The sequence below is a fragment of the Triticum aestivum genome, chromosome 5A (assembly GCF_018294505.1).
Source record: "Triticum aestivum cultivar Chinese Spring chromosome 5A, IWGSC CS RefSeq v2.1, whole genome shotgun sequence".
Lineage (NCBI taxonomy): Eukaryota > Viridiplantae > Streptophyta > Magnoliopsida > Poales > Poaceae > Triticum > Triticum aestivum.
Window position 1 is genome coordinate 503,107,697 of NC_057806.1, and position 19,533 is coordinate 503,127,229.

At 47.5% G+C, this 19,533-nt stretch overlaps 1 protein-coding gene across 1 annotated transcript in view; it reads left to right on the top strand.

The window, feature by feature from the left end:
• Nucleotides 1-18,496: 18,496 nt before the first annotated feature.
• LOC123104341 (caffeoylshikimate esterase) overlaps nucleotides 18,497-19,533 on the top strand; it is a 5,082-nt gene continuing 4,045 nt past the window's right edge. Inside the window, exon 1 of the mRNA XM_044526172.1 lies at nucleotides 18,497-19,063. Coding sequence (XP_044382107.1) covers nucleotides 18,845-19,063 — 219 coding nt within the window. The 5' untranslated portion in view covers nucleotides 18,497-18,844. The remainder of the gene's footprint in view (nucleotides 19,064-19,533) is intronic.

A 19,533-nucleotide genomic window follows, 5' to 3' on the forward strand; every position in this document is an offset into this window, starting at 1 on the left:
GGTGGAAAGCTCTATGGTTACAGTTTTGCGTAAAGCCAATTTTTCCCTACTTCAAAGGAATAAATTTATTTAACTATCATGGTAGTTGTTAAACATTGAGAATGATTGACAACATTCTCAATCCCAATTAAGCATCATCATTAAACATAACCCAACAAAATTAATTTAGAGTAACATGTTGAGATTCACATGATAATCTAGGTACTAGATACTCAAGATGTCCATAACCGGGGACACGGCTAATCATGATTAGTTTATTACACTCTGCAGAGGTTTGCGCACTTTTCCCCACAAGACTCGATCGCCTCCGTTTGGTTTCTCGCACTACATGGTGTTTGAGAAGATGGATGACCGAGACATAGTCTTTCAGAAGCGCTAGCACCTTACGATCGGGTAGACCGTACCACCTACATCCCCTACATCTGCTAGTTTGCCACTGTAAGAGTTCGCACGACTTAGTCAACTATGCTAGAGCCCATAATAGCTTGTGGCTGCACATGGAAGTTTCTAGTATGAATAGTCTCATGATCCCTTTGAGCCTGGGTGGCGGTCCAAAAGAAAACAGGCAAGTCCTGGAATACCCAAGTGCCTCAATCCATCCAGATGTGTGTTTAAGTTGCCATCTTAGATAAACCATTAATTAACAAAACTCACATCTGTCATGGATATCACTCACCCAATCCACGTCTACTAGCATAGCATAGCATAATAAGCAAACGTAGAAGTAACTCCCAAAGGTTTGATAATAAACAGGTAATAGGTACTACCTCAACTACTTCCCATCCCACAATTTAATTAGATCCTAATCATGCAATATTTGAGGATTGATCTAATGCAATAAAACTGGGTAGTAGAAAAGGTATGATCAAAGTGTTACTTGCCTTGCTGATGATCCGGAAAACCTAGCGATTCGAAGTAACAAGCGGCGCACTCCGGGTATTCTATCACAGACAAACAAACAAGCATACAATAAGTACTCATCTAATGCACGGGTAAAACTTAAGAACTCTGGTTGGCAAAAAGAATCAAATCGAACGAAGCAACGGAAGTCAAACAGCGAAAGAAAACAACTTCGTTCTACTAATCTGGATCTAGGGCAAATTTTACAGTAGCAAAATCTTGTTTAAGTTGGTTAAACGGATAGAGGGTTTCGAGACGAAACTCCAGGCGCTTGAATCGCCTGATTCCGATAAACGAGCGAGAAGTTATACTAAAACAAAAATCGGATCAGGAATCGCGATCAGAAAAATCGCGGATTTAATTCGAGAAAAAGAAAAAAAACGACGAACGCTCGCTAAATTAAATAAACCAGAAAACCGATCTATTTAAAAAAACCGAAACGAAAAAACCAACGGAAAAACCGAACGGTTTTTCGAAAAAAAAAACTAGCCCGGATTTCGAGGCGGCGGCGGACCTCGGGCGGCGGCGAGGCGGCGCGGTGGCGGCGGGGCGGCGGCGAGGCGGCGGCGGCGGGGTGGGGCGGCGCTAGGGTTCGGCTGGGGCTGGGGCTGGGCCTCTCCCCGGCTTATAAAGGCTAGCCGAGCCGGAGTCCTAGTCGGACACGGCCCGTAGGTCGGGTCGATATTTTTTTTAAATAATTACGCGCAGAAGAAAAATAAAATGAAATACTAAACGGACTCCAAAAATTCTGAAATAAATTTTCACGGGCTTCTAAAATCAAGCCTCACAAGGTGAACATTTATTTGGGACCTAAGTGAAAAATGCACATTTTTCCTAAATTCAAATAAAACACCGAAAAACTCCGAAATAAAATCTTATTTGATTTTATTATTAAATCCTCAATATTTCTTTATTTTGGGAAAGTCATTTTATTCCCTCTCTCATATTTTTGTAATAGAAATAATTGATGATAAAATAAATAAAATCAAATGATCCTATTCTCAAAATTTGAGAAAACTCAAATATGAAAATAACGAAATCCCCAACTCTCTTCGTGGGTCATTGAGTTGCGTAGAATTTCTAGGATCAACCAAAATGCAAAATAAAATATGGTATGCATTGATGATCTAATGTATAACATTCCAAATTGAAAATTTGGGATGTTACAAACCTACCCTCCTTAAGATGAATCTCGCCCTCGAGATTCGGGTTGGCTAGAAAATAGGTGAGGGTGGTCTTTGAGCATATCTCCTCTCGTTCTCAGGTGGCTTCATCCTCTGTGTGGTGGCTACACTGAACCTTGCAAAACTTGATAACCTTGCTGCGGGTAACTCGGCTGGCAAACTCGAGGATCTTAACTGGTTTCTCCTCGTAGGTCAAATCGTTATCCAACTGAATAGTTTCCAACGGCACTGTGTCTCTCAAAGGTATGTCAGCCATCTCCGTGTGGCACTTCTTTAACTGAGAAACGTGGAACACATCATGAACTCCTGATAATCCTTCGGGCAATTCCAACTTGTAGGCCACTTCTCCCATACGCTCCAAAACTCGATACGGTCCTACAAATCGTGGCGCTAACTTCTCTTTAACTGCAAAATGCTTTGTTCCCCAAAGTGGAGATACTCGAAGATAAGCTCTATCTCCGACTTCATAAACTGTCTCCTTGCGATTAGAATCTGCATAACTTTTCTGTCTGGACTGGGCTACCTTGAGCCTATCACGAATCAACTTCACCTTCTGTTCAGACTCTTTAATCAAGTCAGGTCCAAACAACTGGCGGTCTCCAACTTCGTCCCACGATAACGGTGTCCTGCACCTCCTTTCGTACAAAGCTTCGAAAGGGGCCATCTTTAAACTGGTTTGGTAACTGTTGTTGTAAGAGAACTCTGCATGTGGCAAATTATCGTCCCAACTAGATCCATAATCTAGCGCACAAGCTCTCAGCATATCCTCCAAAATCTGATTGACTCTCTTGGTCTGTCCATCTGTCTGTGGATGAAAAGTTGTACTGAATTCTAGCCTGGTACCCAAAGTTTCATGCAACTGCTTCCAGAACTTTGAGGTAAACTGGGTTCCTCTATCTGATACGATACTCCTTGGAACTCCATGCAAACATATGATCCTGGTCATGTATATCTTTGCCAACTTAGCACTGGTGTAAGTGGTCTTTACTGGGATGAAATGAGCTACTTTCGTCAATCGATCAACTACAACCCAAATCGAGTCATAGTCTGAACGAGTCCTGGGTAATCCCATGCTAAAATCCATGCCTAGCTTATCCCACTTCCATTCGGGTATCGGCAATGGTTGTAACAATCCTGCTGGCTTCCTATGCTCTGATTTTACTCTCTGACATACATCACAAACTGCTACATACTCCGCAATATCCTTCTTCATTCTGGTCCACCAGAAAATATCCTTCAGATCCAAGTACATCTTGGTATTTCCTGGGTGAATTGAATACGGTGAGTCATGTGCCTCTTGCACTATTAATTTCCTGATCTCCGGGTCATTGGGCACGTAAACGCGGTCTTCAAACCATAGGGTATCGTGCTCATCCTCACAAAATCCCTTAGCTTTTCCTTTGCTAAGTTTCTCCTTAATAGTGGCAATTTCTTTGTCAGTCTTCTGAGCTTCTCTGATTCTATCCATCAAGTTGACTGAATCCCCAATGCTGCTACATAGCCTCTAGGTCTCCTGAAAGCTACTTAATGACCGACCATTAGTGTGCGGGGCGCCTTTAGGTCTCCTGACCGTCGAGTGCTTGGTCGAGTGATTGCTTCTTGGTCGAGTGTCTTCGAGTCTGTCGAGTGGGCACCTTCAAGTCGATTGAAAGGCGATTTCTTCTAGAGATGTCCTTGGGTAGGGCAGCTAGGACAGGTCCATGACCCTACCCTAGGTCCATAGCTTCATCATTAGCCCCCGAATGGATCGAGGTTTGAGTGGGGAAGGAGTTGAGGACCTCTCCGACTCGTTTTTCATGCCGTGAGCATATCTTGCTCCGGATCAATGGACCCGAGTGATGACAGCAACTTCCTTTTCAGTCGCCTTGATCCATTCTTAATTCTTCGTCGAGTGAGTTTCTTTATCTGTAAGGCTCCGAGTGACGGTGCGGAGGAAATCTTTTAGTCTGACAAGTTTGTTTGCTGCCCGCGGATTTAGTGGGATCCTAATTTCGGGAAGCGCGTGGGAGGGGGAGGCCGCAGTAATCGGATGGGATAGAGTGGAGCCGCCTCGATCCCCGCGCCACATTTTTCGCCACGTATCGCTCGCGCGGTCGTTACGGGATTTGACGGAGCCATCTGGGCCTACCTGTCAGCCACTCGGAAGCGGCCTCATATAAGGCGTTGGACCGGAGTCCCCCGAACAGTGCGCCCCATTACTTCTTCTCCTCCTCATGCCTCTCTGCTGCGCTCGCTCTCGCCCCAGCGCCACCGCACCACACGCGTCTCGTCGGCGACAATGGTGAAGGAGAGGACAGCGGCTCTGGAGCGGGCGAAGAAGGCGACGGCGAAATCGAAGGGGAAGGCGACGAGCTGGGGCGGATCTTCTTCACGGACTGGCCTACCGAGGGGTTGGATCCAGGGCGACTGGATCCACTCGAGGATCTCCCAAGAGGACCTCGACGACCTGGCCGAGGGAGGGCTGATCCCCTACGACTCGGCGCGGCCCAGGGAGGGTGAGCGCGTTCTTCTTGCCATCCACGTCGACCGTGGGTTTTCCTTGCCCCCTCATCCTTTCTTTCGAGGGTTTCTGAACTTCTTTGGGGCTCAACTCCACCATTTTACCCCCAACTCAATCGTTTATCTTGCCGCGTTCATTTCCTTGTGTGAGAACTTCTTGGGTTGTCGACCTCACTGGGGTCTTTTCAAGCATATTTTCACTTGTCGCTCCCAGACAGTGAAAAAGGCTAATCCGAGTGACGAGAGGACCCAAGTGATCCAGATGTGTGGGGGTCTTGGCATCCAGACGAGGGGAAAAACCTCCTTTCCGGCCATGATTCTTCCCGATTCAGTTCGCGGATGGCAGTGGACCTGGTTCTACTGCAAAGACCAGTCGACGCCAGGGCAATCGACTGGCCTCCCTCCCTTTACCATGGACCGAGTGGAAAAACCCTTCCCTTTGAAGGTGCTCCCAGAGGAGAAGGCGCACGTGAAGGTGTTGGTCAACCGAGTGGTCCAGCTCATTCGTGACGGGGTCACTGGTATGGATCTCTTGGAGGTCTTCCTTCAGCGGCGCATCCAGCCTCTCCAAGCCCAAGACCACCCGATGTGGATGTACTCGGGTCTAGAAGACTCCACTCGGATCCACCCGGAGGAGGTCGATGACGACACGCTGGAGAAGTGGTTGTCGAGCATTACCGTGAACAAGGACAACCCCAGGGGAGCCAGGAGAGTCCCTCCATTCGACCAGTCTCATGCACCAGAGAAGGTCTGATTCTGAGTTTTTGCTTGTAATCTGAATTCACTCGTGCAGCTGTCTGTATTGCGTCGACTGACTTTGTTCTCCCTGCTTTCTTTCAGGCCATTATTGAAATGTATTCGATGCCCAACGGGGAGCAAGAGCAAGCTCTGGAAGGCGTGGCGAGTGGTGGCGAAAGTGGCGAGTGGACTTCCGATGGTGAAGGGGATGGAGGAAGCGACGACTCGAGTGATGAGGAAGAAGTCGAGCCGCCTCCTCGCATAGAGAGGCATTCCAAGCTTGACTAGGATCGGCCGAGTGCCCGCGACAAGGCGACTGCTCAGGCTGGTCAGTCTTTGAAGCGTCCTCGGATCTCTTCACCAACCACGATTGAGAAGGCGCCAAAGTACCCCAAAGTTGCAAAACCAAAGACTCGGAAGGCGCTGCCGAAGATCAAGATCGATATCCCTGTCGCCTCTGCGTGAGTGTTTCTCCTTGTATTCACTCGACGCTCCGCGCTGTTTATTTTTCTTGTTTTAACTGGACGAGCTTTGGAATTGTTAGCGCTGCCACTTCCAGGACCTTAGCTTACAGGGATGATGATGAGGTGATGGAGGATGCGGTCACTTCTAATCCGGGTATGATTTCTGCCATACTATCTTTCTTTGGTCGATTCAACTGCATCGTGCATCATTGGGTGACGCAATTTTGGCAATTTGAACTTTGTACAACTCCCAACATTATTGACCTCCCTGATGATGATGAAGAGCCCGAGAGGTCTTTGACGAGGAAGAGTAGGCGAGCTCCTGTAAGTGAGGCGCTGCAGTCGACGCTGAGGGCGGAACCAGTCGTTCAGGACACTGGCAACGTCAATCGGGGTTCTGTTACCTTCGTGGAGCCCCTGTCGAGCGCCTTGCCTTCTTCTTTGACTGCTCAGGCCCCTGTCGACCCGCCTTCACTTTTTGCAACTCATCATGTCCCGGAGGACAAGGTGAATGCTGCTAGGGAAGCCATATGCCAGGCAGGCATTATGATGGAGAAGATGAAGACGGTGCGGGACGCCAGCCAAGCCGCCTATGATGCCAGCTCGGCTCTCCAGAGCAATGTTCAGGTTAGTTGGTCGCCGCTTGTTCTGTTAGGATATGATATCCGAAGATTCTTTCCGAAAATCTTTTCATCTGTACACCCACTGGGTGTGTCGATTGAATTTTTTGGACTAGTGGGGGCACGCTGAGTGCACCCACTGGGTGTAGTCCCTGAGGCTACGGCGGACTGCTGGCAGTCGACCGTAGTCTTTGTATTTTGTCGAGTAAAACCGAACTGGTAGTTTGTTTCTTCCGCTCGATCCGGTCGAGTGGAATCAGAGCCGGTGGGGGCACGCAAAGTGCACCCACTGGGTGTAGCCCCCGAGACCGCGGTCGACTGCTGGCAGTCGACTGTGGTCTGAGTTCTACTTTGTCTCTCTTTTTTTTTGAACTCGACTCCGGCGGGCCGGTCGAGTGGGATCAGAACCGGTGGGGGCACGCAAAGTGCACCCACTGGGCGTAGTCCCCGAGACTATGGTGGACTGTGGTCAGTCGACTATAGTCTTAGTATTTGTCATTTTTTGCTGTGGAATAATTTCTCCATTGATTTCAGAAATCTTGTGATCTTGGAGCTCGCTTCGCTGATTTGGAAAGTCAGCAGATTCAACTGAAACTTGACTTGTAGCTGGCCAGGACGGAACTGCAGACGGTCAGAGACGGCGCCGCCGGTAAGACAAGTCTGTCGACTGGTCAGTTTTAGGCCCGAGCCCCCTTCTGCTATTTTTGAATCAATCATCATTTCTTTGCAGAAAAATTGAGAGAGGCTTTGGCGAAAAAGGATCAGGATTTGTCTGCTGCCCAGAAGGAGGTTGACGACGGGACCGCTCTGGCCGAACAGAAGCTGGCTTCAGTCGACCAATTGGAAGAAGAGAATATCAGGCTGAAGACTGCTCTGAATGAAGCCAACAGGGAGTGCACACGTTGGAAGAAGGAGAACCTCAACCTGACCGAAAAGATGGAAGGCGTTGCTCGTAGGAGGGACGATCTAGAGAGCTACCTGAGGAGCCTTGCCAAGAAGTTGTATATCAAGCTTGAAGGTGCACATTTAGTTCCGACTGATTATTTTTTTGTGTCGACTCAGTGTATGAAAATTGACTTATCCTTGGATCGTGAATGCAGAGTTTTGCCAGAACTTTGAAGAGGAGACTGGGCGGATCGAACCAGGTTTGGATCCAATCAACTCTCCCGTGAAAGATGAAGCTGCCATGAATTTGCTCCGACTGGAATCTCGCATTGACGGTGCCGTGGACTACTTGGCTCGACTGAAGGTCGCCATGTCACGGATCGACCCGGCACTTTGGCCAGAGGCTATGCTCCAAAACGATCTCGAGTCTCTGATGACTCGTCTTAACGGAATCCCTGACCGAGTGCAGGAGTGGAAGAAGTCTTCTGCTCGGTGCGGCGTTGATGTGGCTCTGTCCTTGGTTCGTGTCCACTGTAAGAAGGTGCGACAAGACAAGCTGGCAGCAATCAAGGTCGCCAACACCCAGAAGCATGACTTCCGAACCTTTATGGAGACTTTCATCGCTACAGCCACTCGGATAGCCGACGGCGTCGACCTGGATGAGTTCGTCAAGCCTGCCAGCCCTCCTCCCGCGGAGTGAACAAACTCTTATGTCCCACCTTAAATTTGCCTCGGAATGCCGAGTGGTTTTTGTAACCGTTAAACTTTTTCGGGTCGCATGCCCGAGTACCTCGATCCGTGATCCAGAACCTTTAGGATTTTATCTGAACTTGGTTTACCGTTGAATATCTTTATGAATCTCCTGCTAAGTGAACCCAACCTTTATTCGAGACAACTTTCTGTATTCGCAACACAACTCCGAAGGAGGGGGAAGTAGTCGACCCATGCCTTGTATTTGTGGCGAAGCTCCCTAGGGGCGAGCGACGGTCGACCCACACCCTGTTACTGCAGAGTGGGATGGAGCACACATTGTATTTGTGCCGAAGCTCTCCAGGAGAAGGGTGGGGGGGCAGTCGACTCGTACTTCGTTACTGTAGAGTGGGATGAATCGCGCATTGTATTTGTGGCGAAGCTCTCCAGGAGAAGGTGGCAGTCGACCTGCCCTTCGTCGTCCTTGAGGATTGAGATGTGTTTGGGAGAACTTAGGCGAGTACTGGACTGCAGCTAAGCCCCCGAGTGGGAGGGTTGCTCTCCACTCGGTAGGATTTTTTCAAACTTAGGCGAGTGCCTGACTGCAGCTAAGTCCTCAAGTGAGGGAACTTAGGCGAGTACTGGACTGCAGCTAAGCCCCCAAGTGGGAGGGTTGCTCTCCACTCGGTAGGATTTTTCCGAACTTAGGCGAGTGCCTGACTGCAGCTAAGTCTCTAGGTGGGAGAACTTAGGCGAGTACTGGACTGCAGCTAAGCCCCCGAGTGGGAGGGTTGCTCTCCACTCGGTAGGATTTTTTCAAACTTAGGCGAGTGCCTGACTGCAGCTAAGTCTCTCGGTGGGAGAACTTAGGCGAGTACTGGACTGCAGCTAAGCCCCCGAGTGGGAGGATTGCTCTCCACTCGGTAGGATTTTTCAAACTTAGGCGAAACGGATTCGCAGCTAAGCCACCCGCTGGGGGATTTCTTACGCAAACAAAAACAATAATAATCACTGGGAAAATTATAACGCTCTTGTCTTTGATAAATAAACTACAGGAGTTTTTCTTATTACATCTCATCTGAGTGAGAATTCAAGTATAAAAGGGGCGGAGTAGCTCCGCATTCCAGGCTCGTGGCTCATCAATCTGGCGATCGACATTGTAGAGGTGGTATGCTCCATTGTGGAGGACTCTGGTGACTATGAAGGGACCTTCCCAAGTAGGAGCAAGCTTGTGTGGTTTCTGCTGATCCACTCGAAGGACTAAGTCTCCTTCTTGGAAGGCTCGGCTCTTCACGTTTCTGGCATGGAATCGACGCAAGTCTTGCTGATAGATGGTCGATCGGATCAGGGCCATTTCTCTTTCTTCTTCTAGGAGGTTGACTGCGTCCTACCGGGCTTGTTCTGCTTCATCTTCTGAGTAGAGCTCGACTCTGGGAGCATTGTGAAGCAGGTCACTCGGTAAGACTGCCTCGGCTCCATAGACCAGAAAGAATGGGGTTCTTTCGGTTGATCGATTCGGGGTTGTCCTCAATCCCCAAAGGACTGATGGGAGCTCGTCGACCCATGCACCTGCTACGTGCTTGAGATCGCGCATCAATCGAGGTTTCAGTCCTTTGAGGATTAGGCCATTTGCCCTTTCTGCTTGTCCATTCGACTGGGGATGAGCGACCGAAGCATAGTCGACCCGAGTGCCCTGAGAGGCGCAAAAGGCCCTGAACTTGTCTAAATTGAAGTTTGACCCATTGTCTGTGATGATACTGTGCGGAACTCCATATCTGAATATCAACTCTCTGATGAAACTGATAGCGGCGCAAGCATCGAGATTCTTGATAGGCTTGGCTTCAATCCATTTGGTGAACTTGTCGACTGCTACCAGCACATGAGTTAAGCCGCTCTTGCCTGTTCTCAGTGGCCCAACCATGTCCAGCCCCCAAACAGCGAAGGGCCAGATGAGTGGAATGGTTTTCAGGGCTGACACGGGCTTGTGCGGCATATTGGAGTAATACTGACATCCTTCACATTTGTCGACTCTCTCTTTAGCCATCTCATTGGCCCTTGGCCAGTAGAACCCCGCTCAGTATGCTTTAGCCACAATGGTCCGAGAGGACGCATGATGACCACAGGTTCCTGAGTGGATATCGTTAAGGATCATCTGACCTTCTTCTAGCGTGATACACTTCTGGCCGACCCCAGTCGCGCTTTCCCTATATAACTGTCCCTTTATGACTCTAAAGGCCTTGGATCGACGGACGATCTGTCGAGCCTCTTCCTCGTCTTCTGGGAGTTCTTTCCTTAGGATGTAAGCGATGTACGGTTCTGTCCAGACGGGAGTGGTAACCAGCACTTCCATTACCAGATCAACCACAGCTGGAACTTCAACTTCAGTCGGATCCGTGGTGCTTTTTGGCTGCGGGGCCTCTTCCGTGAAGGGATCCTCCTGCACTGATGGTGTGTGGATGTGCTCCAAAAACACATTGCTGGGAATAGCTTCTCTTTTGGAACCTATTTTTGCCAAATCATCAGGTGCTTGATTTTTCAGTCGGGTATGTGATGAAGCTCTAACCCCTCGAATTTCTTCTCCAGCTTTCTCACTGCATTGTAATAACCAGTCATGGCTGGACTTCTGACATCCCACTCCTTCATCACCTGATTAACCACCAAATCTGAGTCGCCATAGACCATGAGGCGACGGACGCCGAGTGAGATGGCCATGCGCAACCCATATAAAAGTGCTTCATATTCTGCCTCGTTATTGGAGGAATCAAAATGGATTTGAAGAACATATCTGAGTTTATCTCCTCTAGGGGAGACCAATACCACTCCGACACCGGAACCGCTCAGCATCTTGGAGCCGTCGAAAAACATAGTCCAATGCTCCGAGTGAATCTGAGTCGGCAGCTGCTGTTCAATCCACTCGGCGACGAAATCTGCGATTGCTTGGGACTTGATAGCTTTCTTTGCCTCAAACTTGATATCAAGGGGAAGGAGTTCAATCGCCCATTTTGCCACTCGACCAGTTGCATCCCTGTTATGCAGGATCTCTGATAATGGAGCGTCGCTGACGACTGTAATGGAATGATCAGAGAAGTAGTGAGCAACTTTCTTGGTGGTCATATAAATCCCATATACAAGCTTCTGATAGTGAGGATATCTTTGCTTCGATGGGGTCAAGACTTCAGAAATATAATATACTGGGCGCTGAACTTTGAAGGTTTTCCCTTCTTCTTCCCGCCCGACCGTAAGTACCGTGCTAACGACTTGTCCTGTGGCTGCAATGTAAAGCAGCAAAGGCTCTTTGCTGATTGGGGCAACAAGCACCGGCTGGGTGGAGAGCAGAGCTTTGAGCTCTGCAAACGCTGCATCAGCTTCGGGAGTCCACTCGAACTTGTCGGACTTCTTCATCAATCGGTAAAGAGGTAATGCCTTTTCACCGAGACGAGATATGAATCGACTTAGGGCGGCCAAACAACCAGTAAGCTTCTGGATGTCGTGCACTCGGACAGGGCTTTTCATTCGGAGTATAGTGCCAACTTTTTCTGGATTGGCATCGATTCCCCGTTCGGAAACGAGAAAACTGAGTAACTTTCCGCCAGGGACTCCGAATGTACACTTTGATGGATTAAGCTTGATATCATACCTCCTGAGGTTGGCAAAGGTTTCAGCAAGGTCAGTCAGCAGGTCGGAACCCTTTCGTGACTTGACCACAATATCATCCATGTATGCTTCCACGTTCCGACTGATTTGAGTGAGTAAACACTTCTGAATCATCCTCATGAATGTGGCTCCGGCATTCTTGAGGCCGAACGGCATGGTAACATAACAGAAGCACCCGAATGGAGTGATGAAAGCTGTCTTGATCTTGTCAGGTCCATACAGACGGATCTGATGGTACCCGGAATAGGCATCTAAGGACAGTCGCTCACATCTCGCAGTCGAGTCGACTATCTGGTCGATGCGGGGGAGAGGAAAATGATCTTTCGGGCAGACCCGATTGATATGTTTAAAGTCAATGCACATGAGAAGTAGCTTGTCCTTCTTGGGGACCATGACAACATTGGCGAGCCACTCGGAGTGGTAGATCTCTCGGATGAACTCCGCTGCTAAGAGCCGAGCCACCTCTTCGCCAATAGCTTTTCTTTTTTGGACGGCGGACCGTCGAAGATGTTCCTTGACAGGTTTTACTTTTGAGTCAACTCTCAGGCGATGCTCAGCCAGCTCCCTGGGAACACCTGGCATGTCAGAAGGTTTCCACGCGAAGATGTCCCAGTTCTCACGGAGGAACTGGATGAGCGCTTCTTCCTATTTGGAGTCGAGTGTTGTCGAGATATGATTCGGGGCGGCGCTGGGGTCGGTCGGGTGGATGTGAGCTGTCTTCGTGTCGCCAGTCGACTGGAAAGCTGATCCTGTAGCGGGCTTCTTGGCTCGCAACAGATCGCTCGGGTCTGCAATCTTCTGGTATTCCTGCAACTCCACCACTGCCATCTGTGCGTCGGCGATCTTTGAACCCTTCTGAAAACATTCTTCCTCTTTCTTCCGATTGCCCGTAATGGTGATCACACCTTTGGGGCCAGGCATCTTCAATTTGAGATACACGTAACATGGTCGGGTCATGCAGCGTGCATAAGCCGGCCTGCCCAAAATAACGTGATAGGCACTCTGGAAGTCTACAACTTTAAATGTCAATTTTTCTTTGCGGTAATTCTTGGAATCACCGAAAACCACCTCAAGAGCAATCTGACCGAGTGATTCAGCCTTCTTCCCAGGAATGACTCCATGGAAACTCATGTTGCTGGCACTGAGTCTGGACATCGGAATGCCCATCCCCTTCAATGTCTCGGCGTATAATATGTTCAAATCACTGCCACCATCCATCAGGACTTTGTTCAGTCGAGTGCCTTCAACAACTGGGTTGACCACCAAAGCTTGCCTCCCAGGGGTGGCTATGTGCGTTGGGTGGTCGGACTGGTCGAATGTTATGGCAGTCTGAGACCATTTCAGGTAACTAGGTGTCGCCGGAGCGACCATGTTCACCTCTCGGTTAATAACTTTCAGTCGACTTTTGCTCTCAACATCAGCAAAAATCATTAGGGTGGAATTGACTTGAGGGTATCCATCATCGTTGTCCTCTTTGTCTTCAACCTTGTCTGACTCCTTTTCCTTACCCTTGGGCTGCTTGCCCTGGAACTGCTGGATCAAGAGTCGACACTGCCGAGTGGTATGTTTCGGGTAAATAAAATTACCCTCTTCATCTTTCTTCGTGTGGACGAGACACGGTAAGTCCAACACATCATTTCCCTCCTGGTCTTTAACCTTTTTGGGGTTCCAAGGCCCTTTAGGTTTCCCTTTAGACTTTCCTTGGGCCAAAGCTAAGGCTTCCCCGGGAGCCGCTGGCTCGGCTTTCCGCTTCTGTTTCCGACTGGAATTGCCTCCGATTTCTTGGGCGACTGACTTGAGCTTGCCACTCCTGAGTCGATCCTCATCTTCGCTGTTAGCGTACTTGGTGGTAATCTCCATCATCCGATTCAGGGACATATCTCCGGTTCGACTGAATTTCAAATTCAGTTCTCTGTACTTGACGCCTTCCTTGAAGGCACAAACTGCTTGGTGGTCAGGCACATTCTCCACCGAGTGATGTAACGTGATCCATCTCTGGATGTAATCCCTCAAAGTTTCATTCGGCTTTTGCATACAGGACCGCAGTTCCGTCAGTCCTGCCGGTCGCTTGCATGTGCATTCAAATGTGGTGACGAACACTCGGGAGAGATCTTCCCAAGTGTAAATGCTGCTATTGGTTCGTTCGTTCGTTCGTTGATTCTCTCTACCATAATTGGTCCATAGCTTCATCAGTTGGCACACGTTTTCGTCGTGATTCTCCGGTAGAAACTTTGGGGCACTTTTTGAGGTCCTATGTGTTGGTTGAATAGATGAATCTGAGATTGTGTGATGCATATCGTATAATCATACCCACGGATACTTGAGGTGACATTGGAGTATCTAGGTGACATTAGGGTTTTGGTTGATTTGTGTCTTAAGGTGTTATTCTAGTACGAACTCTAGGGCTGTTTGTGACACTTATAGGAATAGCCCAACAGATTGATTGGAAAGAATAACTTTGAGGTGGTTTCGTATCCTACCATAATCTCTTCGTTCGTTCTCCGCTATTGGTGACTTTGGAGTGACTCTTTGTTGCATGTTGAGGGATAGTTATATGATCCAATTATATTATTATTGTTGAGGGAACTTGCACTAGTGAAAGTATGAACCCTAGGCCTTGTTTCAACGCATTGCAATACCGTTTGTGCTCACTTTTACCATTAGTTACCTTACTGTTTTTATATTTTCAGATTACAAAAACTATTATCTACCATCCATATACCACTTGTATCACCATCTCTTCGCCGAACTAGTGCACCTATACAATTTACCATTGTATTGGGTGTGTTGGGGACACAAAAGACTCTTTGTTATTTGGTTGTAGGGTTGCTTGAGAGAGACCATCTTCATCCTACGCCTCCTACGGATTGATAAACCTTAGGTCATCCACTTGAGGGAAATTTGCTACTGTCCTACAAACCTCTGCACTTGGAGGCCCAACAACGCTTACAAGAAGAAGGTTGTGTAGTAGACATCAGTCTTTCCCAAAGCGCAGCAAACTGGGCGATGTGTTCAGAGGAAACGATCGAAGCAACCTTCATCATTATTACATCATTATCCCTTTTGAGGAAAGGGTGATGGAGACTATGATTCCCCCTCAAGTTGGGATGAGACTCCGGACGTAAAAAAAGAGAGAGAAAAGAGGCCATAAAAAAGAGAAGGCCCCCAAAAAACAAAAAAAATAAAAAAATGAGAGAAAAAAAGAGAAGGGGCAATGCTACTATCCTTTTACCACACTTGTGCTTCAAAGTAGCACCATGATCTTCATGATAGAGAGTATCCTATGTTGTCACTTTCATAAACTAGTGGGAATTTTACATTATAGAACTTGGCTTGTATATTCCAATGATGGGCTTCCTCAAATTGCCCTAGGTCTTCATGAGCAAGCAAGTTGTATTCACACCCACTTAGTTTCTTTTGTGGAGCTTTCATACAATTATAGCTCTAGTGCATCCGTTGCATGGCAATCCCTACTCACTCACATTGATATGTATTAATGGGCATCTCCACAGCCCATTGATACGCCTAGTTGATGTGAGACTATCTTCTCCTTTTTGTCTTCTCCACAACCATCATTCTATTCCACCATAGTGCTATATCCATGGCTCACGCTCATATATTGTGTGAAGATTGAAAAAGTTTGAGAACATCAAAAGTATGAAACAATTGCTTGGCTTGTCATCGGGGTTGTGCATGATATAATATTTTGTGTGATAAAGATAGAACATAGCCAGACTATATGATTTTGTAGGGATAACTTTCTTTGGCCATGTTATTTTGAGAAGACATGATTGCTTAGTTAGTATGCTTGAAGTATTATTATTTCTATGTCAATATTAAACTTTTATCTTGAATCTTTCGGATATGAACATTCATGCCACAATAGAGAAAAATACATTGAAGAATATTCTAGAAAGCATTCCACATCAAAAATTCTATTTTTATCATTTACCTACTCAGGGACGAGCAGGAATTAAGCTTGGAGATGCTTGATACGTCTCCAACGTATCTATAATTTTTTATTGTTTCATGCTATTATATTATCTGTTTTTGATGTTTATGGGCTTTATTATACACTTTTATATTATTTTTGGGACTAACCTATTAACCGGAGGCCCAACCCAAATTGTTGTTTTCTTGCCTATTTCAGTGTTTCGAAGAAAAGAAATATCAAACGGAGTCCAAACGGAATGAAACCTTCGGGAGCGTTATTTTTGGAACGGAAGCAATCCAGGAGACTTGGAGTAGATGTCAGGAAAGCTTTGAGGTGGCCACGAGGCAGGGAGGTGCGCCTGCCCCCTGCGCGTGCCCCCACCCTCATGGGCCCCTCGTGGCTCCCCTGACCGACTTCTTTTGCATATATATCCATATACCCTAAAAACATTCGGGAGCACAATAGATCGGGAGTTCCGCCGCCAGAAGCCTCCGTAGCCACCGAAAACCAATCTAGACCTGTTCCGGCACCCTGCCGGAGGGGGGAATCCCTCTCCGGTGGCCATCTTCATCATCCCGGCGCTCTCCATGACGAGGAGGGAGTAGTCCACCCTCGGGGCTGAGGGTATGTACCAGTAGCTACGTGTTTGATCTCTCTCTCTCTCTCTCGTGTTCTTAAGGTGGTACGATCTTGATGTATCGCGAGCTTTGCTATTATAGTTGGATCTTATGATGTTTCTCCCCCTCTACTTTCTTGTAATGGATTGAGTTTTCCCTTTGAAGTTATCTTATCGGATTGAGTCTTTAAGGATTTGAGAACACTTGATGTATGTCTTGCACGTGCTTATCTGTGGTGACAATGGGATATCATGTGATTCACTTGATGTATGTCTTGGTGACCAACTTGCAAGTTCCGTGACCTCAGAACTTATGCATAGGGGTTGGCACACGTTTTCGTCTTGACTCTCCGGTAGAAACTTTGGGGCACTCTTTGAAGTTCTTTGTGTTGGTTGAATAGATGAATCTGAGATTGTGTGATGCATATCGTATAATCATACCCACGGATACTTGAGGTGACATTGGAGTATCTAGGTGACATTAGGGTTTTGGTTGATTTGTGTCTTAAGGTGTTATTCTAGTACGAACTCTATGATAGATTGAACGGAAAGAATAGCTTCGTGTTATTTTACTATGGACTCTTGAATAGATCGATCAGAAGGGTAATTTTGAGGTGGTTTCGTACCCTACAATAATCTCTTCATTTATTCTCCGTTATTAGTAACTTTGGAGTGACTTTTTGTTGCATATTGAGGGATAGTTATATGATCCAATTATGTTATTATTGTTGAGAGAACTTGCACTAGTGAAAGTATGAACCCTAGGCCTTATTTTCTAGCATTGCAATACCGTTTGTGCTCACTTGCTACCTTGCTATTTTTATATTTTTCAGATTACAAAATCCTATATTTACTATCCATTTTGCACTTGTATCACCATCTCTTCGCCGAACTAGTGCACCTATACAATTTACCATTGTATTGGGTGTGTTGGGGACACAAGAGACTCTTTGTTATTTGGTTGCAGGGTTGCTTGAGAGAGACCATCTCCATCCTACGCCTTCCACGGATTGATAAACCTTAGGTCACCTACTAAAGGGAAATTTGCTACTGTCCTATAAACCTCTGCACTTAGAGGCCCAACAATATTTACAAGAAGGTTATGTAGTAGACATCATTTATTAGTGTGATCCGGCGGCTATGACATTAAATCGCTGTGAGAGGGCGTAGCTAGCCCTATTTTACTACTTCTTAATGGGCTACATTAATTTTGATGAGGTGGCTCAAGGAAAAGGTAGAGAATTTCTAGTAATGAGGGCTAGTTATTTAGTATAGTAGATTAAAATAATCATTCGTCTCTGCATGTCATCCATTTTATTGAGTCTCCTAACTGAAAAGTGATATCAACTTGATTAATATTTTTGAATCCTAAAAAAATGATTAATGTTTTTGTTGGGCTGCTATAGAGGCTTCACTTAAATGTCATACACAGCTTTTTCAGTTAACCTTACAGGCAGCAATGCCGAGTCCAGCTTAGAGGCAACGGGGCCTCCATCAACCGAAGATGCCCTATATTCTAAAAAAATTTAGAGGCAACTTGTGCCAATAATTCAACCCAGAGCTCGGGCTCAGCTGAGCCCGGTGAACAATACCGCGATTTAAAAAGAAAAGGTTTAAAAATTTTGTATGGTGCAAGATGCTCCTATGCGTGAACTCCGTGCAAAATTTTGCGAAGTTTGAGCATTCGAGGAGCTAGTGACAAAAAAGACAGAATCAGATGTGAGCAATGCAATTTTCAAAAGCTACTTAAAGACACCCAAAATTTGTCTTTTTTACCACGAGCTTCTCGAATGTCAAAACTTCACAAAATTTTGCACGGATTACACCACAAGAAAATTAAAACTTTTTTTCTTTCAAATCGCGGTACTGTTCATGTCCGGGCTCATATGAGCCCGGACACCGAATCGGCTCTCTCCAACTCGTGCAATGCATACAGGTTGCCTCTGGGGAAATATATGTACTGTGGTTTTTTTTTATTCCAACACGCTATCGTCGCCGTCAATCACCGGTGCCACTGGATAGAAAAAAATCAGAACCTGTACAAGAAAAAATAATGAAGAGAGAGGAGGAATCCGACGAGATGGCGGCGTGGAAGAAAAGCTTAGGCCGGTGGCGGGGCGGCTGCTGGTTCCGTTCTCCTCCGTATCGATATCGGGATCACGCGTAATAAGTTGCTGAAGACGTGACCGGCGCGACGCCGGAGTTCTTGACATCATCCAAGCCGGCTGATAGATGGTCTCCCCAAACCCCGGTGGCGGTGCCGTGCAGAATTTTATATTGAGAGAAAATAAACAAGGAGTGCGACTCGGAAAAAAAGGGTCGAAGTCGGATGCGTACAGGCGCAGCGCACTACTTCTCCCCGGACCCCGGCGAGCAATAATAAATGGCGTCATAGCCACGGGCCTTCCTCCCCCAAGCGGATCACACCAACCCACCCCCCGCCGCCTTCCTCCTCCTCGCCGACCGCCCGCACCCGTCAACCCGCCCCCACCGCCGGCCGCCGCGGGTGAGGCGGAGATCCATCCGTCCATCTGAGCTCCTACTGACTCGACGCCGGTAACCAACCCCAGCCCCGCGCGCTCGATCGATTCCCTTCTTCCCCAGCTCCGAGGATTTGTTTCGGGGGTTCAATCAGGTTCAGCTGAGACGCTGGACCCCGCATGCCGCACGTGAACGCCAAGGTGTCGGCGGTGGCGGCGACGGGGATGTCCGCCGTGCCTGCGGCCGCGGCGCCGCCCTCGCCGAGGAGGTGGGAGGGGGTGGACCCGGCGCTGGAGAGGATGGTGCTGCGCGCGTGCCTGGACCAGGCCCCCGAGCGCCGCCGCGTGCGCGAGGCCTTCAAGGACGTGCAGCTCAGCATTGACCACTGCCTCTTCAAGGTCCGTATTTATTACCAATCTTGATTGATGTGCTCTGATTTCCCTGTGCTAGAGTTTAAATTGAGACCCACGATGTGTTTTGGGAGGGCCCTTTGAGGAATTGGGATGGCCTAGAGCTTGTAGCTGCATCAAAATGGCCCACACTACTTGGGTCAATGTTTCCACGACAAGCTTTCTGATCGGTCCATGCCATATGCCTAGAGCCATTTTGGGAACTAAATTATCGCTGTCACAATCCCAGCTCTAGTAAAATAGGATGGTCCAGACATACTACTGTGTTCTTCATTCTTAAGTCATCAGGCTAGTTTAGGATCATCATATGGGTTATGAATACGTGGTCTTAATCAAAAGGGATGTATCATAAAGCAAACTATTGCGCATGTGGAGCACTATTTATAGGAAAGTGTGGTAGCTTGTTTACTAATTTGAAGTAAAACTTAAGTTTTTAAGGCGACGCCTTACCGCCTTAG